Source organism: Trachypithecus francoisi, unplaced genomic scaffold (assembly GCF_009764315.1).
Source record: "Trachypithecus francoisi isolate TF-2019V2 unplaced genomic scaffold, Tfra_2.0 Lachesis_group3, whole genome shotgun sequence".
In the NCBI taxonomy this organism is placed as follows: Eukaryota; Metazoa; Chordata; class Mammalia; order Primates; family Cercopithecidae; genus Trachypithecus; species Trachypithecus francoisi.
This window is the reverse complement of record NW_022681468.1, coordinates 13289216-13317083: the sequence shown is the minus strand read 5'-3', so window position 1 is coordinate 13317083 and position 27868 is coordinate 13289216. Positions and strand designations below refer to the sequence as shown.

General features: G+C 42.9%; 1 protein-coding gene across 3 annotated transcripts in view; it reads left to right on the top strand.

Annotated features, from left to right (window-relative positions):
- The window catches only part of UNC79 (unc-79 homolog, NALCN channel complex subunit), a 287744-nt gene that overhangs the window by 154183 nt on the left and 105693 nt on the right, over window positions 1–27868 (top strand). For all 3 annotated transcript variants that reach the window (XM_033191506.1, XM_033191504.1, XM_033191507.1), the window contains 9 exons: window positions 2291–2512; window positions 4623–4850; window positions 7343–7484; window positions 11670–11749; window positions 11834–11982; window positions 18118–18275; window positions 21823–22004; window positions 25006–25207; window positions 27684–27863. In XM_033191506.1, the coding sequence (XP_033047397.1) occupies window positions 2291–2512; window positions 4623–4850; window positions 7343–7484; window positions 11670–11749; window positions 11834–11982; window positions 18118–18275; window positions 21823–22004; window positions 25006–25207; window positions 27684–27863 (1543 nt within the window). The remainder of the gene's footprint in view (window positions 1–2290; window positions 2513–4622; window positions 4851–7342; window positions 7485–11669; window positions 11750–11833; window positions 11983–18117; window positions 18276–21822; window positions 22005–25005; window positions 25208–27683; window positions 27864–27868) is intronic.

Sequence of the window (27868 nt, the reverse complement as noted above, 5' to 3'; positions counted from 1 at the left end):
GGCTGACTCTTATTGGATGGTAGGCAGAAAATATTCACCACTCTTTCCTTGTCAAGCCTCTCTACAAAATTTCCCCCACTGTATGCCACAGGCCTCCAGCCATTCCACCTGATATCTAGGGATTAAAAAATGGAACATGATTATGGGTTTGTATTCATCGTTTTAAAGAATATCATTACTGCCAGGCGCAGTGGCTCAAGCCTGTAATCCCAGCACTTTGGGAGGCCGAGACGGGCGGATCATGAGATCAGGAGATCGAGACCATCCTGGCTAACACAGTGAAACCACGTCTCTACTAAAAAATACAAAAAACTAGCCGGGCGTGGTGGCGGGCGCCTGTAGTCCCAGCTACTCAGGAGGCTGAGGCAGGAGAATGGCGTAAACCCGGGAGGCGGAGCTTGCAGTGAGCTGAGATCTGGCCACTGCACTCCAGCCTGGGCGACAGAGCGAGACTCCGTCTCAAAAAAAAAAAAAAGAATATCATTACTTATTTTGTCATCTGCCTGATAGGAGCCAGCTGCCAACCATCTATACTTTATTTCTTTCTTCCGTAACCTTTAAGATGACATTCCTTTGTGTGGCACTTTATTCTGTGCAATGTGTTCACAATAAACAATATCACAGGGTTGTGTGAGGCAGCCAGGGAAGAACTCATTATCTTCATTTTACAACTGCCTAACCTGATGTTCAGTGAAGTGAAGTGATTTCCTACAGATAACACCATGAATGCTTGGGTATTCTGATTCTTAATGGGGTAATCTTCCTCTTTACCTTAAAAAGGGTGTTTGAAGAGCTTTGTGGTGACCACAAAGGTTTTTAAGACAGAAAAATATCCCAGGTGATAGGTTCAATCATATCCCAAACCTCAGCATCACTCAATATAACTTTGTAACAAACCTGCACATGTGTCCCCTGATTCTAAAATAAAAATTGAAAAAGAAAAAAAAGAGAGGGAAATATGATTTGAGAGTGATGTACAGATGTGTTAGTCAGGGTCCCGATTCAGAATTTATCCCACATAGTTTAAATGACAGACTTTAATGGAGATTCTTCCTATAGTGTTATGGGAAAGCTTAAAGGAGCTAAAGGAGCAGTACGGGTGGACAAGGCACTCAGAGTCCAGGAACAGTCCAGGAGAAAGTCCTTACACCCCCAGGGCTGAAGGAACAAGGGAGAGAGTTCCTAGAGTACCAAACAGGAGCTGAACTCTAAGAAAGGGCTGGTTGGAGAAGTTATGGAGTGCTAGAGATGCTCCCAGAGATGTAGCACCCAAGTGGGCAGGGAGAAGGGGAAATACTTCTGCCTCTCTCTCCTCCAGCTTTCAGGACTTCTGCTGGTGCCTCCCATTCACTGAACCCAGCCAGGTTTGGTGACTTATGCCTCTAATCCCAGCACTTCGGGAGCTGAAGTGGGAGGACTGCTTGAGTCCAGGAGTTAGAGACCAGCCTGGGCCACATAATGAGACCTTGTCTCTACAAAAAAATTTTCAAAAAATTAGCTGGACCTGGTGGTGCATGCCTGTAGTCCCAGCTACTTGGGAGGCTGAGGTGGGAGGATCGCTTGAGCCTGGGAGGTCGAGCCTGCAGTGAGCCATGATCATGCCACTGCACTCCAGCCTGGGCAAGAGAGCAAGACTCTGTCCCAAAACAAAACAATGACAAAAAAAGTCCAAAGAATAAAAACCATTGACTTAACCCAGCTGGAAGCTAGGCAGCAAAGGAGCCAGAGGAGACTCAGTCCACGACTTCTTGGGCATAGAGTAGGGCCAAGGAGGTAGTGAAGTTCTGAGTGGGGGTTGAGTGGACAAATGGAGAATAACCAGTATAAAAGGTTTGTCATATATTGTTGACCCATAATAGTTTAATACTTGTAATCCCCAGAGACCATCTTTTAACCAATCGTGTCAATCTGAGATTCTGTGCTTCTGATTCTAAACATTATCTTGCAATATTTTACTTTTGTAAATTCTCATTTTCCAGGGTACAGTTTTCAGTATACTCAAACAATCTGGTCTAAATGGACACGTTTGATGAGTTGAAAAATGTAATGGCAGATGCCTTCATTCTTCAGCATGTTGATGTCACTTCCTGACAACTAGGAAGTTTGAGTGGTTTTATTTTTTGTTTTTATATATTGAGAGACTCCTTAGTATTTGGAGGTACTAATGCCATCGGTTAAGGAAGGAAATAAGTGTGACAGTTGGAAATACCTTCCATAGAGTCCCCAAATATTTTACACAGCCATTTGAGCTTCTGTGAGTTCATTTCTGTGTTGCCATTCTTTCTTGTAGGTGAGTGTTGCCTCTGATCCTGGTCGACGAGTTCAGCACAATATGCTCAGTCCATTTCATAGTCCTTTCCAGAGTCCGTTTCGGAGTCCTATGCGTAGTCCGTTTCGTAGCCCTTTCAAGAATTTTGGACACCCAGGAGGAAGGACTATTGACTTTGATTGTGAAGATGATGAAATGAATCTAAATTGTTTCATCCTCATGTTTGATCTTCTCCTGAAGCAGGTAGCTGAAGCATGAGCTTCCTTTAGTTCAGAGGTGAAGAATGAGAGAAAGCGTTGTACAGCAGTTCTTTCCATGTGTTGGGCATCTCCACACTTAACCGAAATGATGCAGCATCACCCAAGACCTTTTGCAAACTCCTTTGGGGATTTCCCAGAGAGTCTGAAAACCACTTATGTGAATATCTGCAGTGATGTTGACATATGAGAATGGATTGAATTTTAGAAACACCCTAGCGTCATTAGAATTGATTCTGTTAAATAAATTGCAGGAACAAAAAGTATGATACTATGTTGGGAGGGGCAAGGTACAACTCTATAGTGATGAAGCTAATTTTAATATATTTTATACATTGATTTTTAAAGTTAATTTTAAAAGAGAAGTTAAAAAGGTTTTGATGAGAACATTTCTTTTTAACCTTTTATTTGGAAACAATTTCAGATTTGCAGAAAAGTTACAAGAATACTATAAAGAATTTCCAAATACTCCTCCCTGCAATTCTCCAGATGTGAACATTTACCACATCTGCTTCTCTCTCTTTCTCTGCATGTGTATGCATTAAGTTTTTGATAGATTGTTTGAGACTAAATTGCAGACATGATGTCCTTTTATCTCTGAACACTTCAGAGTGTATTTTCTAAAAACTAAGGACATTCTCTTACATAAACATAGTACAGTTATCAAAATCAGGAAATTAATAGTGTTGTAGTACTACTATATAACTTACAGAAATTATTGTTAAAAATTGATATAATAATAGTAATATCTTTATAGCAAGAGAAGAAAGCCTGGCTTTGATTAAGGAACAATCTAGAAGCACTCATTGCAATTATATGTACTGTTTCCTTTGTCTTCTTTAATCTAGGACAGCTCCTCCATCTTTATCTTTCACATCCTTGACTTTTTAAAAAAAATTTTTTTTTAATTTTTGTGGGTACCTCATGGGTATCTATACTTATGGGGCCTTGACATTTTTGAAGAGTATAGTCTGGTTATTTTGTGGACTCTCCCTCGATTTGAGTTTGCCTGATGCTTCCTTATGAATTAATTTGGGTCATGCATTTTTTGGTAGGAAGACCACAGATGTGATGTTACATCCTTTGTAATGCATCATGTCAGCAGGCGTAAGATATAATAATGTCCCATTACTGCGATGATAACGTCAGTCACCTTAACCAAGTGACCAAAATCTGTCAGATTTTTCTGTGATAAAGTCACTATTTTCCCTTTTGTAGCTAATAAGTCATTTGTAAATACCTTATGGATTTCCTATTTATTTATCAGACTTTCATCTACTAGTTTTAGCATCAATGGATGATTCATCAATTATTACTATCATGACAGTCAAGTGATAATTTTCCAATTCCATCATTTCTTCTAAATGTATTCGCTGGTACTCTACTGATGGAATAGTTTCTCCTTCTTTCCCATTTATGTATTTATTTATTTATCTACTTACTCCCGCAGTGCCCATGGATTTTTATGTTATTTGGTGGGTTATAATCTGTCACTGTGATTCTGTATCTTGATGCTTGTGTTCCACAATTGGCCAGTGGGAATCTTTTCAAGCTGGCTCCTGTGTTCTTTTGGCACGTCCACATCATTCCATGAACTCTTCCTTAATTTCTGGTGCGACAAGATGTTCCGGGCTCATCTTATATTTTCCTAGCCCCAGCCCTGGAATTCAGCCATTTCTCCAAGGAGCCCTGGTTCCTTTTAGCAGCTCATGGTATTTAGAAACCAAGATCTGGACTCTAGGTGAGGAGGAGCATTTTTCAAATGTGTAAAATCTCACAAACCGATGAGCCAAAAACAACAACAGCTCTCTTTTAAATGTCCTATGTGATTTTTAAAATAATTCTGATTGCTTCGTCTTGTGTTTATATTCCTTCTAGAAAAACCCATGGACAGCAATGTATATTCGTGGTCTTGAAGCCTATATTGTCTTTAAACAATTCAATATTGCTGTCAGTTAGTGAAAATTATCCCCAAGTAGTGTGCCAATGGAATATTGGACAAATGGATCAAACTCCTTCTTCTTCTTCTTTTTTTTTTTTTTCCTGTGTGTGTGTGTGTGTGTGTGTGTGTGTGTCCTTTTTTCGATGTCTTTCAGATGGAGTTACAAGATGATGGAATCACGATGGGTTTAGAGCACAGCTTATCAAAGGATATTATTTCTATTATAAACAATGTCTTCCAAGCCCCCTGGGGGGGATCCCACACCTGCCAGAAGGACGAAAAAGCAATCGAGTGCAACTTATGTCAGTCTAGTATCCTCTGCTATCAGCTTGCTTGTGAACTCCTGGAGAGACTAGCTCCCAAAGAAGAAAGCCGGCTGGTGGTAAGCAGTTGAAGAAACAAGATGACCCATGTATAATATCATTAAAGACTGCAGTAGCTGATGTAATGGAGTCTTCCTCTAGCATCATTTCAGACTCCATGCTGGGTTATACGTGAGACTATGTTAAAAGAAACTTTTCCCATTGCTTCTGCCAACTCGGGCTCTTGGAAAGGGATACAAACTGGAGCCACAGTATACAGAATTCTATTAAGTGGCTTGAGTGAGGGTTGTAGTGCCTCCATTCATATGGTTTCATGCATTACTAGTATTCTTGAAAGAACTTTTATCACAAAGTTGTTTGGACAAAGGGAGGCAGATGGCGGAGTTCCGGGTTCTTCATTGTCAAGTTTCCTGCGCCCGGGAAAGACACGGGTCGACTGCGCAGGCGCAACCCGACCTCCGACGAGAGGAACCGGAACCCGTCTAGCCACGCCTACCACCCCGCCCCCGACCCGCCTATGTCCCACCCACTGCCCTCCCACTCCCGGGCCCAGGACATAAAAGCCGCTCCCGACGGGCGCGCGGTGCGAACTTCCTGGGCCCCTCCTCGTCTACTCGGGACCCGGGAACCTCGTCTGAGAGCGCGCGGAGCGAGCTTCCTCGGCCCCTCCTCGTCTACGCGGGACCCGGGAACCTCGTCCGAGAACGCAGGAGCGAACTTCCTGGGCCCCTCCTGGTACCCGGGACCCGGGAACCTCCTCTGAGAGCGCTGGAGCGAACTTCCTCAGCCCCTCCTCCTGCGTGGGACCCGGGAACCTCGCCTGAGGGCGCCGGAGCGAGCTTCCTTGGCCCCTGCTCCTGTGCGGACCTGGGAACCTCGCCCAAGAACGCCGGAGCGACTTCGTCGGCCTCCACCGCCGCGACTTCGTCGGCCTCCACCGCCGGAGGCTGGTGAACCTCGCCCCTCCCTCACATTTGGTTTGTAAATAAAGGTTTTTTTGTCTTGCCTACTTGCCTTTTCTCTGGCATTTGCTCTGGGGGTCGCATTAAAGCCAATCAAAAGTTATATTACAAAGTTTAAGTGACAATGAATACTGTAGTTTTTTTTTTTTTTTTTTTGAGAGAGTATCTCACTCTGTCTCCTAGGCTGGAGTGCAGTGGCTCAGTCATGCTCACTGCAACCTTTGCCTCCTAGGCTCAGGTGATTCTCCCACCTCAGCCCCCCAAGCAGCTGGGACTACAGGCACCCACTACCATGCCTGGCTAATTTTTAAATTATTTTTTGTGGAGACGGGGTTTTGCCATGTTGCCCAGTTGATCTTGAACTCCTGCGCTCACCCTCCTCGGCCTCCCAAAGTGCTGGGATTACAGGTGTGAGCCACCACACCTGGCCAAATGTATGCATTTTTAAATTGTTTCTCCAGCTAGCTGTTGACAGACACTTGGGTTGCCATACCTTGCTGTCTGTAACTCACATGTTATAGCAGTTTCTCGCTGCTAAAACTTTGACTACCCTGGACAAGCAGTATTTGTGTCTTTAAATCTTTTTAAATTTATTTATTTATTTATTTATTTATTATTATTATTATTATTATTTTTAGAGATAAGGTCTTGCCCTGTCACCTAGGAGTGCAGTGGTGGGATCATGAATAGCTACAGCCTTGAACTCCTGAGTTTAAGGGATCCTCCCACCTCAGCCTCCTGGGTAACTGGGCACAGGCATGCCACCATGCTTGGATAATTTAAAACATTCTTTTAGAGATGAGGTCTCACTGTGTTGCCCAGGCTGGTCTCAAATCCTGCCCTCAAGCAATCCTCCTGCCTCAGCCTCCCAAAGCACTGGGATTCCAGGCATGAACCAGTGCACCTGGCCAGTATTTGCATCTTGTTTTTTGAGATGGAGTCTTGCTCTGTCGCCCAGGCTGATGTGCAGTGGTGCGATCTCAGCTCACTGCAACCTCCACCTCCTAGGTTCGAGCGATTCTCCTGCCTCAGCCTCCCTAGTAGCTGGGATTACAGGTGTGTGCCACCATGCCCGGCTAATTTCTGTATTTTTAGTAGAGACGGGGTTTCACCATGTTGGTCAGCCTGGACTCGAACTCCTGACCTTGTGATCCGCCCACCTCGGCCTCCCAAAGTGCTGGGATTATAGGCGTGAGCCACGGTGCCCAGTCATTTGCATCTTAATATAGCTCTGTGAACCTCTTATTATTCCTTCCTAATTAAGTCCTGTTATTGAATAACATGCACATGGCTGGGAGTGACTTGAGGTGAGAAAGCAGGCCTAGGAAGATTTAATGATGTTTTTGATCTTCTATATATATTTGAAGTGAAAGAAAATGTTTCAGCAGTAGCGGATAGAGCTTTCTTTTCACTGTTCTGGCAATAAGCTCGAGGTCTTTTGCGGTGTGGTGCCTTGGCCTCTGGCCTCAGCAGCATGGGGCCCAGGACACAGCAGGTGTGCAGTCCAGCTTTGCTGAGCTGAGCTGAGCAAACTGTTCCTGACACCCCTCCAGGGCTGCTTACCTGGCTGCCTGTCCTGTTTATTTCAGGAGCCCACAGACAGCCTTGAGGATAGCCTCCTTTCTTCCAGACCAGAGTTTATCATAGGCCCTGAAGGGGAGGAGGAGGAGAATCCTTCAAGCAAGCATGGGGAGAACCCAGGCAATCGCACGGAGCCTGTGGAACGTGCTGGTAGGTGTGCTCTGACTGCTGGGGAGTGTACTGTGTGCACAGGGCCTGATGTTCAAATCACTGGGTTCTTGGTTTAATATCGACTTGGGCAAATTCAGACGTGGTTTCCTTAGTATAGACTTGTGCAGAGGAACATTTCCCAGCAGATTATAAAGTGAGCAGATCCATTACAGTTCCCATAGAACCCAGTTCCCTGAGCATCTTTCTGGCAGTAGGTGCCAGTTTTCAATAAAAACTCATCGCCTCCCTACTTACAATGCATGCTGTTCTCTGTGGACCAAGGCTAGGCGCTGACAATCTTGACAGCCACTCAGGGCATCTGGCCAAAGCAGACTGTTTTTGGATAGAAGAATGGGGCTCTGGCGGTTGGGCTGTGCAGGTTGAGCTTGGAGGCTACTTTGTTGGCTCTTAGCTGGGTCTGGGGAGTGGCTTCTTTCTCATTTGTCTCAAGGTTCTTGGGTGGACGCAATGGGGGCAAGCGAGATGGCAGACATGCTCAGGAATCGTACTCTAGCTCCTTTCACATGACGGCATTTAGGGATTTCAGGATGTGACCCCACGTGCCTCTGGGAAAGCCTGATTTCTAGCTCTGGATGGTGGCACTCTGGGGATCTATATGAGACCTGGGGCAGATCTGGGCAGCTTTTCAATCTTCCTGCATCCATGATCCGAAAGAGTTGGAATAGCTTGCTCCTGTTTGGGCACAGTGGCTCACGCCTGTAATCCCAGTATTTTGGGAGGCTGAGGCAGGTGGATCACCTGAGGTCGGGAGCTCAAGACCAACCTGACCAACATGGAGAAACCCTGTGTCTACTAAAAATACAAAATTAGCCAAGCGTGGTGGCTCATGCCTGCAATCCCAGCTGCTTTGGAGACTGAGGCAGGAGAATCACTTGAACTGGGGAGGCGGAGGTTGCAGTGAGCCGAGATCGCGCCATTGTGCTCTAACCTGGGCAATAAGAGTGAAACTCTGCTCAAAAAAAAAAAGCTTGCTCCTGGAAGCCCACTCCAGTATCGGGAGGCATGGGCTTGGCATCATTCCTTCAATGAGCAGCAGATATTATTAGGGGACTGTTTTCTGGGGTTCAATGCAACTGTGGAGGTGTCTTATTCAGACAAAAGTAACCCTACAAAATCTTTGGTCAGAACTAACTGCTTCTCCATGGATCATATGAACAGTGAATTGTGTATGAATATCTCAGCTCACACTATTTCATGTCGTAAACCTTAGAATTTGAAGGAATACCTGAGATTGTCTGGTTCTCTGGTTTTCAGTGTGCATTTCTTGGAGCTGTAAAGGCTCAGTGTGATTTCTTTTGGAACATCCTCAATTGGGGCAACCCCTGGGGGAAAGAGGAGGGCAAAATATAAAGACCCAGCAGGCTCCCCACCTTGCTTCTGCCAGATTACTCCGACGACTTGCTCTTTTTCGTATGTTGGAGTTTTTTTTTTTTTTTTTTTTTTTGAGATGGAGTCTTGCTCTGTCATTCAGGCTGGAGTGCAGGAGAGCGTGATCACGGCTCACTCCAGCCTTGGCCTCCCGGGCTCAAGCAGTCCTCCCACCTCAGCCTCCCGAGTAGTTGGGACCACAGACATGCTCCACCATGCCCAGCTAATTTTTTAAAACTTTTTGTAGAGATGGGGTTTCGCCATGTTGCTCAGGCTGTTCTCAAACTCCTAGGCTCAAGCGATCCACCCGTCTCAGCCTCCCAAAGTGCTGGGATTACAGCGTGAGCCACAGCACCCAGCCATGTGTTAGAATTCTAAGATTTTCTGTAAACAAAATATTCTGCAGAAAAGAAGTTTACAATCTGCTGATCCAGTTTATTTAGGCTTTGCACTTGGCAGATGAGGAAAATAAATCCCAGATGGGTTAAATGACTTGCCCCTGGTCATGTCACTCCTACTATTCATTCACAATTTGTACTTCCTATTTCCCATGATTCCAGAGCTGTAACGGAACATTGGAGTCACTGAGAAGCAGAAACACAAACAGAAGCTCCACTCCCCAGCTCCAAGTCTGGGTATCCCTGGGATGGGGACCTGGGAATTGGAAACAACTAATTAATGGCAGAGTTGGGACTAGAACTCAGGTCTTCTAGTTTAGTTTAGGATTAATTAACTTGTTTTAGGTGCTGCAGCAGCCAGGACCCAGGCCTACAGTTATGTTTCTTTCAAGCATTCATACCTAAGGGAAGCTAGGACTTCACACATGATCCAATAGCCTGTCCTCTTTCTATGCAAATACATTTTTTAAACCTAAGCTTGCACACAGATCAATTCACTGCTGCTTTTATTTCTATGTAATATTGTATTGGAACAGTGGTTGAAACTAAGCAGTTTCTTTTTTCTTTTCTTTTTTTTTTTGAGACAGGGTCTTACTCTGTTGCCCAGGCTGGAGTGCAGTGATGTGATCTCGGCTCACTGCAACGTCCACCTCCCAGGTTCAAGCAATTCTCATGTCTCAGCTTCCTGAGTAGCTGGGACTACAGGCGCCCGCCACCATGTCCAGCTAATTTTTTTTTTTTGAGACGGGTTTTGTCATGTTGTTCAGGCTGGTCTCGAACTCCTGACCTCAAGTGATCCACCCACCTCAGCCTCCCAAAGTGCTAGGATTACAGGTGTGAGCCACTGCACTTGGCTAGCAATTTATTTTTAAATGTTTTTCTTTTCCTTGCTGAATTGTTATACAGTCCACTTATTAAAACACATGCTTTGTTCTCCCCTGCATGCTCCTCCAGGCTCCTGTAGCAGCTTTAGCCTCTTTTCCTGGTCAGGCTCTCTGCTCTCTTGCAGGATGCAGTTATAAATTGTCTCCTCAGGAGAGCCCCTCTTCTCTTTCTTCCAAGACCAGGGTTCCCTGCTGTTCAGAGCCTGCCTCCTGCTTCTGCTCTGCGGGCCTTCAGGTGGTGATCTGGAGCTCTCCTGTCCTAGAATTCAGGGGTGCTCTGTCGACATGTGTTCAGAGGCTTCCCCTCCCTTCTAGTGTGTTTCCCTTTTTCCCATCTTGAGGCCTGGCCCCTATTTCCTATAGCGGTCAGATATGTCCAGCACCAAAAATGTACTGAAAATGTTCACATCAAACAAAATAGTCAAGTACTTATGACAAGCATTTAAAATACATTCAGGCGAGAGATTCCCAATGGACTTTTCAGTATCTAGACTAAGAGAATTTGACTGCCATTGCCTCTGATCCTAGGGATTGCCAAAACGTGTGATGGTGATTTTAACACATTCTGCATTAGTTTCTGCATCTGGTTAACTTGTGAATTCTTTTCTCTAGCATGCCTCACGTATAATATATTGCTGCCCCCAGTATGGGGGCAAAAGTTTTAGAGATCCTCACGAGAGGGTGAAAATAATGAGTAGTTGTTCTCATCTGAATATGTTCAGCTGTTTCAAAATGCACCTCTTTTTGTGAGAATCCATGGGATAAACCCCTTTAATTGGTAGTGCAACTTGAACAACTCTCTATCTCTCTCTTTTTTTGAGACTGAGTCTTGCTCTATCGCCCAGGCTGGAGTGCAGTGGCACGGTATTAGCTCACTGCAACCTCCACCCTCGTGGGTTCAAGTGATTCTCGTGCCTCGGCCCTCAAGTAGCTGTGATTACAGGTGCCCACCACCACACCGGGCTAATTTTTCTATTTTTAGTAGAACGGGTTTCACCATATTGGCCAGGCTGGTCTTGAACTCCTGACCTCAAGTGATCCACCTGCCTTGGCCTCCCAAAGTGCTGGGATTACAGGCATGAGCCACCGCGCCTGGCCGAACACCTCTCATACCTGCATATCTCCCTTCCAATTAGGAAGGCATAGCTAGCCAGGTTCCAAGTCCCTTCAGGGAGCAGCAGAACTAACAGAACTAGCAGCACTGTGCAGTCCATCATGTATGCAGGTGTCTCTGGGTAGGGGTAGCTCCAGGGAGCCAAAGACATCTGAATTCATGAGGGACTGCATGGTGGAAAATGGAAACTGAGAATTCTCAATTCAGAAGATTTTCTGCACTAGTATCATAGCAGGGATATATGCTAATTTGGAGAGCAAATAAAAACATTGCTGAAACAATGTTGCATATATTCTATGTCAATTTGTTACTTCTGTTGGTTTTTATGATCTTGATAAATTGATGAATGATGGGAGAAATGAAGAGTTAGCCTAATTTTTGTGTAATTATTTCTTCACAGCAGTAAAGAATGATACTGAAAGAAAATTTTGCTACCAACAGCTTCCAGTAACATTGAGACTAATATATACCATTTTCCAGGTATATTTTCTGATGTCTTTGAATACTTGGCTTGGTAGCATTACTGTTTTGGATAACTTAGTAACCATGTGGTTTTTTGTATAGGAAATGGCTAAGTTTGAAGAGCCAGACATTCTTTTTAATATGCTCAATTGCCTGAAGATTCTTTGTCTGCATGGAGAGTGTTTATACATTGCCAGAAAAGATCACCCTCAATTTTTAGCCTACATTCAGGACCATATGTTGATTGCAAGGTATGTCTTCCTAATGGTGTATTTTGCTTGTTTATATATTAAGCTTTAGTTGTGAAAATTCAATTTGATTAAGATTTACTGGCTTGTTTGGGTTATTTTTCGAGCCAGGACAGCTCGATTGCCTATAACTACTTTTATTTTCCTTTTGTAGTCTAATTTAAAGGTACGTTAATACAAGGAATGGTAATTTCCATTTGCCAGATACTGAATAAATAGAAAAGTTAAAGTAAAAATTGTTTTATGCCTTTCGCTTGTTAGATGGCTTAAGAATATCAAAAATATAGAAAAATGCCCAAAACATGTTAATATTTACCTAGTATAATTAAGTAAGTACTTACCTACCTTCTTACTTAAAATAGAACTGCTAATAGATATCTAAATCTCTCCATATGCTATCTGATAAGTTAGTTTTTAGAGACTGGTGAGACATTTGGAAAATTATAATAAAACGTTACCCTAGATTTACAGTGTTTTTCCTCCTGAAAACCTTAAAATAACTCTTGCAATCTTCCTGGAAATAAATCAGAAACATCCTTATTTTATATGTATGAGAATGAGTCAGTAAAAAAGGAAAAGATTGGTTCAGGTTAACCTGATGACAAATCACATTGAGGCTCTACCTTTCTTTACTCATTTTGTTTATTTATTTATTATCCATTCAACAAACAGGGCTTATTGTATACATTCTTGTTCTAGGTATTTAGGGAATTTGCAATCTAGTTTGCAAGGGGTGAATTCTATATAGAGAAAAGGTGACCATATAATTTAGTATTCAAATTTGTCTATGTTTGAGAGTGAAGAGAGCTGGTCTTCATGATAACCCCGAGAGGATGAATATAAACTCGACAGTCTTGGTTAAACTAAGATTCATATTCATGTATGTATACGTCACTGTCAATCCAAGGGAATGTGACAAAATGACTGCTTGATACAGCTCAAAGGTGGGAGAGAGCATTTCTGGATGAATGATGAATGACGAAAGGCTCTGGAGACAATACCGCTTGAATGGGCATTGAGATAACGACAGAATTTTCATTGGTAGAGATTTGAGATGGGTGGGACATGTTGTAAAACCTGGGAATGTCAAGAGCAAACAGATGGGAGAGTTGGAAAGAAGGGACCAGAAATGAGCAGGGCATACTTGGGGGATACCAAAGCTTTATTTTATTTTTATTTTTTTTTTGCTGGATGGTGTGAATGTAAGGGAGTGATGGAAAATGAGGCTGGAGAAGTAGGTTGGGACCCAGGTATGTAGGGCCTTGAAGATAGGGATTTTATTTAATGATGTTGGAGATCCATGGAAGACCTTAAAATAGAGTCAGAGGTGTGCTTTACTAGAATGAGAATGGAGAAAAGAGAGATTTTTGGAAACACCCAAATTTAAGAGAATGCTAAGAGCACATTGCAAAGACTTACTGAATATAAACACACAACGCAGAACTTTCTTCTGAAAGGTTTGTTAGAAGAGGAAAGGAAACATCAGATACTTAGAGAGAAAAGGGAGTAGACATTAAGGATTTTTAGGATAAAGAAAATCTGAATGGCCAGGCGCAATGGCTCATGCCTGTAATCCCAGCGGTTTGGGAGGCTGAGGCAGGCGGATCATGAGGTCAGCAGATTGAGACCATCCTGGCTAACACAGTGAAATCCCGTCTCTACTAAAAATACAGAAAAATTAGCTGGGCATGGTGGTGGGCACCTGTAGTCCCAGCTACTCGGGAGGCTGAGGCAGGAGAATGGCATGAACCCGGGAAGCAGAGCTTGCAGTGAGCCGAGATGGCGCCACTGCCCTCCAGTCTGGGCAACAGAGCGAGACTCCGTCTCAAGAAAAAAAAAAAAAAAAAGAATATCTGAACATATTTATGGTCAGTGGGAAAGGGCCAGAGAAAGTAAACAGTTAGTGGGTCCAAGTTTTGGCAGGCAGGAGAGTGTGCCATCAAGAACAAAGGGTCGGGTGGAAAACAGGAAGAATACCCTTTCCTTTGAAAGAAGATACATTTTGAGGAAAAGAGAAAGTGTTAAGGAGAGTTTATGACAGCTGACTTAAGCCTTAAGAATATTAGGTGTTGATGTCTTCTCCTAAGAGGGGGATGATAGACATTGTATTGGGAGCTTCAGGAACATGGAAAAGAGTACGAGACAGCCTACATGAGGACAGCACGCAGGCTTTAGGGTTCGGCTGAGGTTAGCTAGCACCAGTTTGCAGTGGACCAAGTTAGTAGGGATTTGGGTTTCTTTTCCTCCGGTGCTCAGCGGCTTAGGAGTGGATGAGAGCAAATGGGCAAAGGGTTTATTTAGGACCGAGGACTGGTGATATGGTTATGATGGAAGCTCAGAGGGACGAGGTTTCCAGAGTGATGAAACGGTTGTCTCTGGAATCCATTCTACGACTGGATGCAGATGAAGCCGAAGAATTGATATTTGGGAGAGAAGTGTGGAGAAGAGGGCGGAGGAGTCTCCGTCAGGATGGGCTGGGGGATGGGGGGAAGTTGGGTGTTCTCAGCCTTATAGAGGGGAGATCAGCGTCTCATTCAGCAGAGTAAAGACAGAGGCCACTGGGGATGAGGAGGTGTGAATGAAACCGGGGCTTGATCCACTGACGACATCTGCAGAGGCCTACTTGAGGAGCAAGACTGAGCTAGGTGCCTAACTGACCAAAGAATTGGGAGAGGACCCTGTGCATCCATGTCATGGGTTTCAAAAGAAAGAGGCTGCTAAGAGGAGGCCTGGAGGAAGTCTTGGGAAGCGAGGGTCATTTGGCCCAGTGAAGACAGACTCATTGAGACTCTGGACTTTCAAGAGAAAATCTTAAGGCCAGGCACAGTGGCTTATCCCTGTAATTCCAGCATGTCAGAAAATGGAGGGAACAGTGTGAAGTTCGAGACCATCAGCAGATCTGGACGAAAGGAGTGAAGGAATGGGGCTGAGAGTTAGGCAGACACTCCACGAATTCAACATAGGAATACAAAATGGACATTTTTTTTTTATCGTGAAAGCAACCCACCAGAATGTACACGTGCCAAATGGACTGTTAGTACCACAGGACCACCCACTCGGCCTTTGGGGTCCATAGTCCAGGCTGTCTCCTTAAAGGGCCAGATTTTCTCCGCAAAGTGCCACCCTGACACAAAAACCATGATGGACAATGTAAAGGACCTGTGGAAAAGATGCTCTGCTTCTTTCCAAACAAGTCTGCCCTAGAGAGCTGGGAAAGCCGAATGGGACTGGCTGAATCCTGGGTTTTGTCATGGAAATGGTTTTCTAGCAGGGCTGCCTGGTTTGCATTCTTCAACTAAACCAGAAGTTCCATGAGGGCACAAATTATGTCTTCTTTTTCCTTTGCACTCTTCCTAGGGCCTATTGTGTGCTCTGGAAGCATCATCATCCTGTCATCATGATGGTGGTAGCAGCTTGAGGTTTCTGCATACCTACTAAGTGCCATGCTTTCTGCACATCTCATTTAATACAGCCCACACTGGGAGGACACGAAGGTTTAGAGAATTTGCATGTGGTTACACAGCTCATGAATGGCAGGGTTGGGATGAGATCCCTATTTGTCTGACTTCCACTATTTGGATGAAGCATACGGCGTTTAAAAAATCACTCCTTTTCATTCTATAGCTCTGTATGCCTTCTGAAAAGCAGCCAACTGGAGTGGCTCGTACCTCCATATGTTCTCCGTAAAATGGAGATGGCACGTGTCACTCTTCCCCTCTCTTACCAGTGCAGCATGAGCTTTGTAAAGTCACAAATACAGGTGACCCTTGAACAACGGGGAGGTACAAATGCTGACCCCTGTGCGGTTGAAAATCTGTGTCTAACTTTTCTCTTCCCCAAAACTTAACCTCTACTAGCTTCCTGTTGACCAGAAGCCTTGTGATAACATAAAGAGCTGATTAACACATATTTTGTATGTTTTATGCATTATTTATTGTATTCTTACAATAAAATAAGCCAGAGAAAAGAAAATGTTATTGAGAAAATCATAAGGAAAATGCATTTACAGTACCATACTGTGTTTATCAATACCGTAAGTTTATGCCATCTGTTTACAAGATGAATTGTGTATTTGAAAGGGTGAGCAGCTGCAGCTGCAGACTTCAAGCTATGGTACATATCAAGCAATTCAACTTTTCTTAGTAATGTCGTGACTTTCGTTTGCTTTCTGGGAGCACTTCCAGCATCACTAGTGGCACTTCGTATGGGACCCATGGTGCTATTCAAGGTTTATGGTATTGCACTAAACACAATGAAAAAGACGCGAGAAGTGTGAGGGATCACTTTTTACTGTGATTTGCAATTTACTGGAGAGAGGAACTGCTCACACAGAGAGACAACACTTGAGCTCACCTGTATAGCAACAGGAGATGGCCACAAAATTATTACCGTAGTACAGTGTGTACCACAGTTGGTTTTATGCAGTTATGATTTCATACTGCATCTTTACATTTGCTTAACATTCCTCTCCACTGTGAATGGCGCCGTGTATGGTCTGTAAATGTTTGTGTGTGTAAGTTTTCATAAATCTTAACTTTTTATAATAGATTCATATAGAATTTAGAGTAGTAAATGTTAAAATAGACTAGTAACTACATATATTTTATACATTCGTGACACAACTTTTCTTTTTTTTTGAGATGGGAGTCTCACTCTATCTCCCAGGCTGGAGTGCAGTGGCGCGATCTTGGCTCACTGCCAGCTTCGCCTCCCGGGTTCACGCCATTCTCCTGCCTCAGCCTCCCAAGTAGCTGGGACTACAGGTGCCCACCACCACGCCCGGCTAATTTTTTGTATTTTCAGTAGAAACAGGATTTCACTGTGTTAGCCAGGATGGTCTCAATCTCCTGACCTCGTGATTCACCTGCCTTGGCCTCCCAAAGTGCTGGGATTACAGGCGTGAGCCACCACGCCTGGCCGACATAAATTTTCCTTAAATTTTTTCACTATTTTAAGGCTACATGGTACATCTGTGAACTTTTTAAAACTGTTGCAAATCTCCTAAAAAATTCAATATGTTTACTGAAAACAATCCATGTGTAAGTGGACCTGTACGTACAGTTCAAACCTGTGTTGTTCAAGGGTCAACTATAGTTTTGATTCTGATATTGACTCTGGAGTCAAATAGAAAACAAAACAAAACAATAACAAAAACAACCAAAAGGCATACTTTAAATAATTGAAAAAAATGGAAACAATAATGTATTATTACTAAAATATATTGTATTCAGAATTATTCCCGTAGAACTTGATAGGAACTTAGCTGAAACTTGCTAAGGTGCCAGATGTTATCAGAGATCCCTTTCTCTGTCTTTTCCTCCTCCCCTTTCTCACTCCCTCCCCATCTCTTAGCCCAGCTCTGGCTTGGCTTCTGGAATGGAACTAAGTGTTGGCTTCTCAGTTAAGTGCAGGCTGTCCCTGTGAGATGGGAAGGAGGGTCATTGGCAGCTGCAGGCTGACATTGCCCTTTGTTCCTGAGGTTTCAGAAGGAGAGAGAGCCTCTCTCTTCCAGAGTGCATATCAGTCCCTGAAATAAGAGTTCAGTTATTCCCATGCTTTGGTCATATACCTTCTCCTAGCTAATCACTTTATTCAGGGTGTTGACGTTCTTTGATCAGCCTGTTTGTGTTCCCCCTTGTGATAGAGAAGGTTGGGGAGCTTGACTGACGAACTGTCTTTCTTGGAGAGGCTGTTATTAAGAGAAAAAGAGTTGTTCTTTGACATCATAAGAGGCTGGGCAGGCCAAACCAACCAAACTTCCCAGATGCTCACTGTAAGAAAATGTTTAAAAATCACGTATTACTCCATCATCCTAACATAACGAATTTTGACTTTGTATATTACTGAACAGTCATTTATTTATATTGTTCCCTTATATTACTGAATTTACATTATGCAGATTTTTAAGTTATAAAATGTAATGTTAAGTAAAAGTGTTTTTCTCTAGTGTCACGTTAAGAGGACAGAGCATAGGAAACGTCTATCAGAGGATTATCCTCTCGTGGATGAGTGTAATTTCACCAAAAGCACCCCTACCCACCGCCTCGTAACTATGCTTGCCGTAAATTAAGAGGACAGGATCTTTTTCTCGAAAGGTTGTGATAACTGTCACCACTTTGCTTCTCCTTGATTCCCTAGCCTGTGGAGGGTCGTCAAATCCGAGTTCTCTCAGCTGTCTTCACTGGCAGTTCCTCTTCTCCTCCACTCCCTGTCACTTCCTCATGGTGCTGACATCTTCTGGACAATCATAAATGGCAATTTCAACAGCAAAGACTGGAAGATGAGGTTTGAAGCAGGTACCTCGGTGTTAGCTTAAAATTCATTCTGGGTCACACGGTACACATCTTTTTTGTCATGGTATCTTTTTGGGCACCTTCTTTCTTGTCCTTTCTTTTTAAAGGGCATTCTCCTGCTTGCTGGTCTCCTTTGGGGGTTCTGCTTTGAGCTTCCTCTCTAAAATAACAGCATTTTGCAGAGTTGTCCTTAGGAAGGGTGGTCCTGTCCAGGTTTGCGTTGGACAGACCCAGCTTATGCCTGTTACCCAAGTGTAAAGATTAACTGCACCCATGTTTACTCCCAAACAGGCACTGGCTTGGATGCAGTCAACCTGTGAGTTTACTTGCATCAGAGTTACTGGGAATATTTGTTAAAATGCACATTATCTGGCCACATCCTAGAGCTACTGAATCAGAATCTCAGTGGGAGGTGGGGGTGATGCCAGAAATTGAGATTTTTTTTTTTTTTTTTTGAGACAGAGTCTTGCTGTGTCACTCAGGCTGAAGTGCGGTGGCACGATCTTGGCTCACTGCAACCTCTGCCTCCTGAGTTCAAGTGATTCTTGTGCCTCAGCCTCCCAAGTAGCTGGGACTACAGGTGCATGCAACCACGCCAGGCTAATTTTTTTATTTTTAGTAGAGACAAGGTTTCAACATGTTGACCAGGCTGGTCTTGAACCAGTGATCTGCCTCAGGTGATCTGCCCACCTTGGCCTCCCAAAGTGGTGGGATTATGGACATGAGCCACTGTGCCGGGGCAGAAATTGAGATTTTTAGTAAGAGGTTCGAGAATCTCTGCTGTATACCCTTGCCACTGAGGGATCAGGGACCAAGTCTGGTGCAGCTTGGGTGTAATTTCCTAGTAAATAGAGCAGCAGGTTATCAGAGTAATGTGGTAAGGAAGGAACCTGGAAGGGTTCTCTTAGCCTCATGTCTGCTGGCCCACTGTCATCCCAATCTGCTAGTAGTTCCATTCTCGGGGTAGTAGGCAGGGTTGGCATGCCACAGTGCAGCTTCTCAGAACAGTTCTGTAGGTTGATGTCTCAAAAGTTTGGTGCAGAAATGGACGTTTCATCAGTGAGGTAACTATTATACCTTTAATTCAGTTCCTTAATATATGGCCACTTCAAAAAGTTCTTACTTTGTAATGCCCACAGGAATCTCAGGGGCTAGTGTATATATATGATAGCACATCATGTTGTGGGGGATTAGGATTAATTTTCTGAATCTTGGCTCTGGTTAGGTTACTTTTCTTTCTTTCCTTTTTTTTTTTTTTTTTGTTTGTTTGTTTTGAGATGGAGTCTTGCTCTGTTGCCCAAGCTGGAGTGTGATGGCATGATCTCGGCTCACTGCAACCTCCGCCTCCTGGGTTTGAGCGATTCTCTTGCCTCAGCCTCCTGAGCAGCTGGGACTACAGGCACCCACTACCATGCCCAGCTAATTTTTGTATTTTTAGTAGAGATGGGGTTTCGCCATGTTGGCCAGGCTGGTCTTGAACTCCTGACCTCAGATGATCCGCCTGCCTCGACCTCCTAAAGTGCTGAGATTATAGGCATAAGCCACTGCACCTGGCCAACATCATGTTACTTTTCTACTCAAGAAATTTTAATGGAGTTTTTTCAATGCCTAGAGAATAAAGTTCAGACTCCTTAAACTGCCATTCAAATAGTCTGACTGCAACTGCAGACATCCTCATTTCCTGTGCTTCTTTCTACACACACCGTTGCTGTGTTCCCATTGCTTCCTGCCTCCCTTCATCCACACAGGGACCATTCTGGGCTCTCCACCTTTCATTCTCTTTTCCTTAAGGCCCTACACAAATGCCACCTCCACATTATCCACCTTCAAATGCCACCATTGAGGTCCACCTTCTAGGTTCCGCCTGTGAAGAGTGGTTTCTGTATCCCCAGATCTCCTATAGCATTTTATTTATACCACACTAGAGGGATTTACAGGTTTTCTAAAGTTACATTTTAGTTATAGTTGTACATGTCTTATCTATTTTAGTCAATTTAACTTTGAAGTCAAGAGTTATGAATGACTCTTCTTTCTGTTTGCTTCTATCTCCTCCCAAGTGCTTCAGATATTTTCTTAGTGGTATACATATGTGTGCTTAATATGTATGTGTGTATATATATATATATTTTTTTAAATAAGCAAATCAGTGAATTTGTTGAATAAATTAGATATGTGCTAGGTGCTATGGGAACAATAGAAAGAAGTGTAAGAGCAGATTGCTGTCCTCAGGAGGCTTCCAGTTTAATTGATGAGACCAAACATAAGCATGTAAGAGGTTGACAAATTATAAAAGGCATAAATATAATCAAGACCACAAAAGAAAATATGTCATATAATGAGCACATGTTGTGTTCATAGATAGCTCATATTCTGAGCATACAAATGCTATATGTAAATTAATGATATGCAAATAAGTAGTACTTTTATAGGAGTTCATGGGATGGAAAGGTCTCTCTAGGAGATCAGAGAAGACTTTACAAAACAGAATATCAGCAGAGATTCTCTAAGGATGGTAGAATGTCAGTAGAAAGAATATTGTGGGTCAGGTGTGGTGGCTCATGCCTGTAATCCCAGCACTTTGGGAGGCCAAGGTGGGCAGATCTCTTGAGGTCAGGAGTTCGAGACCAGCCTGGCCAGCATGGTGAAACCCCCGTCTCTACTAAAAATACTAAAGTTAGCTGGGCATGGTGGTGCCTGCCTGTAGTCCCAGCTACTTGGGAGACTGAGACATGAGAATCATTTGAACCCGGGAGACAGAGGTTGCAGTGAGCTGAAATCATGCCACTGTACTTCAGCCTGGGCAACAGAGTGGGACTCCTTCTCAAAAAAGCAAAACAAAACAAACAAACAAAAGAGTATTCTAGGCTGTCACAACAGCTTAAGCAAAATACTGAAACATCTTAATTTGCATTGCACTATATTGCTTTACTAGCTATTGTAACTTTTTATAAAGCCATGCTTTAAGAGTGACTGGAATTGTTTAACATTGATTTGCAGAATAATTAGAAATCTATCAAGTAAGGGTATATTTATAGCATGGAAGAAATACCTGGCTTCGATAGCCCCAGGAAATGTCTATTTGGTCTGCCATGTCATACCAGGACCTACTAAGAGCAGAGCAGGGGACCCGAACCCAGAGGCAGGATTGGTGGGCACCTCCTACCTCTCTCTGTTATCTGCAGAGCTTCTATGGAATGGCCACAGAAAGAAGCATAGAGGCATTTGGAATATTTTGAAATATAGCTGAAAGTTAAACAAAGAGAAAGACCATGAAAAAAATGTGAAAGACAACCCAGAGTTAGATCAAGGCTGCGTGGGAAAAAAAAGTTCTACTCTGAGTAGAAACAGTCTCTGCTGCACAGATGAAATGGAACACTCGAGATGGTGGCATTAGACTTTCCTGTTGGGGTTTAAAGTAAACTATATGGGAAATTCAGAGTTAACTTTTTCTCTGTGAGTTCAGTTCTCAGACTGGCTAAATAAATGTGTATGCGTGGTGCGTGTATGTGTGTGTTTATTTACGTATTTCGCCTTCTCTTTTACATTGCAGTGGAAAAAGTGGCTGTAATTTGTAGATTTCTGGATATTCACTCAGTGACCAAAAACCACCTGCTGAAGTACTCCCTGGCACATGCCTTCTGCTGCTTCCTGACGGCGGTGGAGGATGTTAACCCTGCAGTGGCTACCAGAGCTGGTCTCCTGCTTGACACCATAAAGAGGCCAGCATTGCAGGTGACGTGTGATGTGTGTTATCTGCTCTGAAGGTGGTCTGTGCCAGCACTACTAAATCATTGCATTATTTGTCACATGTCCTAGTCTGTTTGACCTGCTATAACAAAATACCATAAACTGGGTAGTTTATAAACAACAGAAATTTATTTTGCAGACTGTCTGCTGAGGGCCTGCTGTCTAGTTCCTAGATGGGGCCTTTGCTGTGTCTAGGGCCTCTTTCCTAAGGGCGCTAGTCCCATTCATTAGGGCCCTGCCCACATGACCTAATCATCTGTCAAAGCCCCACCTCCTAATACTATCATACTGGTGATTTAGTTTCAACAGGAATTTGGCGGTGAGGGCCTTGCACACATTTTCAGACCGTAGTATCACATATAATATTGATGATGATGATGGAGATATTTTTAACTGGAAGAAATAGACCAGAACCACACCTTGCAAAAAGATCCCTTGTTGTTATTTGTTGATACCACTTTTTTTTAAAGAGACAGAGTCTTACTCTGTTGCCCAGGCTGATCATAACTCTCTGCAGCCTGAAACTCCTGGGCTCAAGTGATCCTCCTGCCTCAGCCTCCTGAGTAGCTAGGATGACAGGTATGCATTACCATAGCCACTGAATTTTTAACTTTTAACTCTAACTTTGGTAGAGACAGGGTCTTGCTATATTGCCCAGGCTAGTTTTGAACTCCTGGCTTCCAGCAATCCTCCCGCTTTGGCGTCCCAGAGTGCTGGGATTATAGGCATGAGCTGTACTGCCTGGCCCATTTGCTGATACTTTCTTTTCAGTCTTTGTTCATACGCTGATATTACTTTGGACAGATGTAACTATTGCATAATGTGTGTGCGTGTGTGTGTGTGTGTGGCAGATTTTAAAACTAGTTTGGTTTATCTTACACCACTTAGCTAGCTCCTGGGCTGGAGGCCCCTGTTGTTAGAGGCTAGCTGCTAAGAGAAATCAAATAAATTGTAGTTTTTTGCTTTGTTTTGTTTTGAGATAGAGTCTCATTTTCTTGCCCAGGCTGGAGTGCAGTGGTGCGATCTCAGCTCACTGCAACCTCCACCTCCCGGGTTCAAGTGATTCTCATGCCTTGGCCTCCCGAATAGCTGGGACTACAGGCTTATGCCACCACACCTGGCTAAGTTTTGTATTTTTAGTAGAGACAGGGTTTTGCTACGTTGGCCAGGCTGGTCTCGAACCCCTGGCCTCAAGTGATTCATCTGCCTCGGCCTCCCAAAGTGCTGGGATTAGAGGCCTGAGCCACCGCGCCTGGCCTGAGTTATAGTTTCATTCAATGTAAAACATGAGAAGGTAAATATGCTACCATAACAAAACATCACAAATTAAAGCCAAGGAGACAAGAAATATGAGGCCTGGATAGGGTGGTATATTTATCTTATTTGGAACCTTTATTTTTTAGTGGCGACACCGAGTCTCAGAGAGATAATGTGACTTATCAAAGGACACAAAGTGATTTAGTGAGAGAATCAAGACTAGAGCCTCCAAAGTTCTGATCTACTGTTTCTCCATGTTGCATCTGATTTATTATTTTGTTGTTGTTATTATACTAGTGATAGCAAGAGCTAACATTCCTCAGATAGCTACTGTGTTTCCAGGGCAGTGTGTTAAAAGTGTCCTGTTATGCATTATCTCATTTAATCCTCACAGTAACCTTTTGTGTGTTCTCATTTTACAGATAGAGACGCTGAGGGTTAGAAAGGTTAAGCCACCTTTTCAGAGTCACATAGCTAGTTAGCAGCAGAGGAAATTCAGCACTGATTCATAATACAGTCCACATACTTAACTGTGTGTGTGTGTGTGTGTGTTTGTGCATACACTGTCTCCCAATCCAGTGTAAGCTTCTTCCTGCATTTTAAGACCAAGAAGCAAGGGCAAGCTTGCACAATCTGAAAGACTGAAGGGTTATGCTGCCTGTGGCACATTCTTTTTTTTGTAAAATCTCCAGTTGACTTCTGAATAGTTCCTCTCTGTTGATCTTACCAGGTACTTCTATGTCCTACCACTTGCTTAGGGCCTGGAACATAGGAGGCACTCATTAGATGACAGCTGAATTAATGAGTGGGATTTTTGGATGAACTGCAATTTTTAAATCTCATTCTATTAAAAAGAGGGGGAATGGTCAACTCGAGGAAAGGGTTCTCAATCCATTCCAACTTTAATTAACATTCTATGTTCCACTCACATTCCAAGAAAACCAGGTGACTTTGCTTTTTTCAGAATCATGAAATTTTGGATTGAAAGTGGATTTCTGGACCATCTTTTTGTGTATTCTAAAATGTAGCTTTGAAAGTATGCTCCTCTTAATGGCTACAGACATTAAAACCAGATGCAGCTGGGCGCGGTGGCTCACGCCTGTAATCCCAGCACTTTGGGAGGCCAAGGCGGGCAGATCACGAGGTCAGGAGATTGAGACCATCCTGGCTAACACAGTGAAACCTCATCTCTACGAAAAATACAAAAAATTAGCCAGACGTGGTGGTACATGCCTGTAGTCCCAGCTACTCGGGAGGCTGAGGCAGGAGAATTGCTTGAACTCGGGAGGCGGAGGTTGCAGTGAGCTGAGATCCCATCACTGCACTTCAGCCTTGGCGACAGAGCGAGACTCCATCTCAAAAAACAAACAAAGAAACAAACAAACAACAACAACAACAACAACAAAAAACCAGATGCATTGACTTGAGGGTATTTGGATTAAGTGGCTATTATTTAATGCATTAGAAAACCAATAGCATACATTTAGTTCAGATTTCTGAATCAAAATTCAAGAGATATTCTACAATGAAGATAAATTCCTCTTCTACATTTTTCTTTCCTACGAAAACTTCCAATCAAAAAAGATTCCGGTGGGATCATTCTACATTATAAGTTTGAATTGGGTAGGCTGTCTTGTTTCATTGACTTTGCCTAGTATGTCAGCTTGGAAATAACTTAGATGTTTATATCTGACTTTCTTCTTCTTTTTTTTTTTCTTCTCTTTCCCAGGGTCTGTGTCTTTGTCTTGACTTCCAGTTTGATACTGTGGTTAAAGACAGACCCACAATTTTGAGCAAGCTTTTACTCTTGCATTTTCTTAAGCAGGATATTCCTGCTTTGAGCTGGGAGTTCTTTGTCAATAGATTTGAGACACTTTCTTTGGAAGCCCAGCTACATTTGGATTGTAACAAGGAATTTCCTTTTCCTACAAGTAAGTAAAATGAAGAACTTGCTGTAAACCGTTATGGTTCCATTGTGCTTGCCTAGACAAACAGAAGACATTGGCATGTCATTTAACTCCTCTACAGAGGATGCCTTGACCTCATACACTCAACTCATTAAATGCTTATTGAATAGCTGCTGTAGTAATCCATAGATTGAAGCATATCCTGGCATTCCCAAATCAGAATTCTTCTCTTTTCCTTGACCTATGATAACCATTTATGACTGTGTGTTCCCTAAATATGATTCAGTCATTATGTTTATAACATTTGTGAGCAATTTTAGGAAGCATATTTACACCTTGCAAACTCACTCTTGCATGCTTTCTAAATTTCAGTAGTTTTGGGGACATAGGTGGTTTTTGGTTACATGGATAAATTCTTTAGTGGCAATTTCTGAGATTTTGGTGCACCCGTCACCTGAGCATTGTACATGGTACCCAATGTGTAGTCTTTTATCCCTCACCCCCTCCCACCCTTCCCCCCAAAGTCCCCAGATTCCATTCTGTCATTCTTATGCCTTTGCATCCTCATAGCTTAGCTCCCACTTATAAGTGAGAGCATATGATATTTGGTTTTCTACTTGTGCATTACTTCACTTAAAATAATGGTCTCCAACTCCATCCAGATTGCTGTGAATGCTATTATTTCATTCTTTTAAATGGCCAAGTAGTATTCCACGATATATATATATATCACATTTCCTTTATCCACTTGTTGGTTAATGGGCATTTAGGCTGGTTCCATATTTTTGCAATTGAAAACTGTGCTGCTATAAACATGCATGTGCAAATACCTTTTTCCTATAATGACTTCCTTCCCTCTGGGTAGATACCCAGTAGTGGGATTGCTGGATCAAATGGTAGATCTACTTTTAGTTCTTTAAGGAATCTCCATACCATTTTCCATAGTGATTGTACCAATTACTATTCCTACCAACAGTGTAAAAGTGTTTCCTTTTTTCCACATCCCCACCAACATCTATTATTTTTGAATTTTTAAATTATGGCATTCTTGCAGGAGTAATGTGGTATCTCATTGTGGTTTTAATTTGCATTTCCCTGATAATTAGTGATGTTGAGCATTTTTTCATATGTTTGTTGGCCATTTGTATATCTTCTTTTGAGAATTGTCTATTCATGTCCTTTGCCTACTTTTTGATGGGATTGTTGTTATTATTATTATCATTATTTTTTGCTGATTTGTTTGAGTTCCTTATAGATTGTGGATATTAGTCCTTTGTTGGATGCATAGTTTGAGAATATTTTTCCCTGTTCAGTGGGTTGTCTGTTTACTCTGCGGATTATTTCATTTGCTGTGCAGAAGCTTTTTAGTTTAATTAGGTCCTGTCTGTTTATTTTTGGTTTTGTTGCATTTGCTTTTGAATTCTTGGTCATGAACTCTTTGCCTAAGCCGCCATCTGAAAGAGTTTTTCTGATGTTGTCTTCTAGAATTTTTATGGTTTCAGATCTTAGATTTAAGCCTTTGATCTATCTTGAGTTGATTTTTGTATAAAGTGAGATATGAGTACCCAGTTTCATTCTTCTAGATGTGGCTTGCCAATTATCCCAGCACCATTTGTTGAATAGGGTGTCCTCTCCCCACTATATGTTTTTATTTGCTTTGTTGAAGATGAGTTGGCTGTAAGTATTTAGCTTTGTTTCTGGGTTCTCTGTTCCATTCCTTTGGTCTACAAGCCTATTTTAATACCAGTACCATGCTGTTTTGGTAACTATAGACTTGTAGTATAGTTTGAACTCCAGTAATGCAGTGCCTCCAGATTAGTTCTTTTTGCTTAGTCTTGCTTTGGCTGTGTGGGCTCTTTTTTGGTTCTGTATGAATTTTAGAATTGTTTTTCTAGCTCTGTGAAGAATGATGATAGTACTTTGATGGGAATTGCATTGAATCTGTTGCCCAGACTGATGTGTAGTGGTGTCATCATAGCTCACTACAGCCTCCTACTCCTGGGCTCAAGCAATCCTCCCAGCGAATCTTCCCAAGTAGCTAGGACTAGAGGGGTGAGCCGCCATACCTGGCTAATTTTTCCTTTTTTGTAGAGATGGAGGTCTTGCTATATTGCCCCGGCTGGCCTCAAACTCCTGGCCTGAAGGAATCCTCCTACCATGGCCTCCCAAAGTGCTGGGATTACAGCCATGAGCCACCACACCTGGCCTCTTGCTATTAATCAGTTACCTACAGCTCTGAATAGGTGGAGAAAAGACTTTTGTCACTCAACTATCCAATGATAACAAAATTAGATAATTTAATCTTGTGGTCTAAGCAGAAAAAAAAACATGATAGGCAATAGTCATTTTTCTATGTAGGACTCATCAGAGAGGGAGATGTATATCCATGAAAAATGCATTTTAATATCGAAACTCTACACAGATGGATTGTTTTAGACTAGGTGGATTACATAGCCCTATGTAAAGGAGAGTGATAGTCTCTTTAATTCCTTTTGCAAAGCCATCACTGCTGTGAGGACCAATGTTGCTAACCTCAGCGATGCAGCCTTATGGAAGATCAAGAGAGCTCGCTTTGCAAGAAACCGCCAGAAGAGTGTCCGTTCCCTGAGGGACAGTGTGAAAGGGCCCGTGGAATCCAAGAGAGCACTCTCCCTCCCTGAGACCCTGACCTCCAAAATTCGTTGA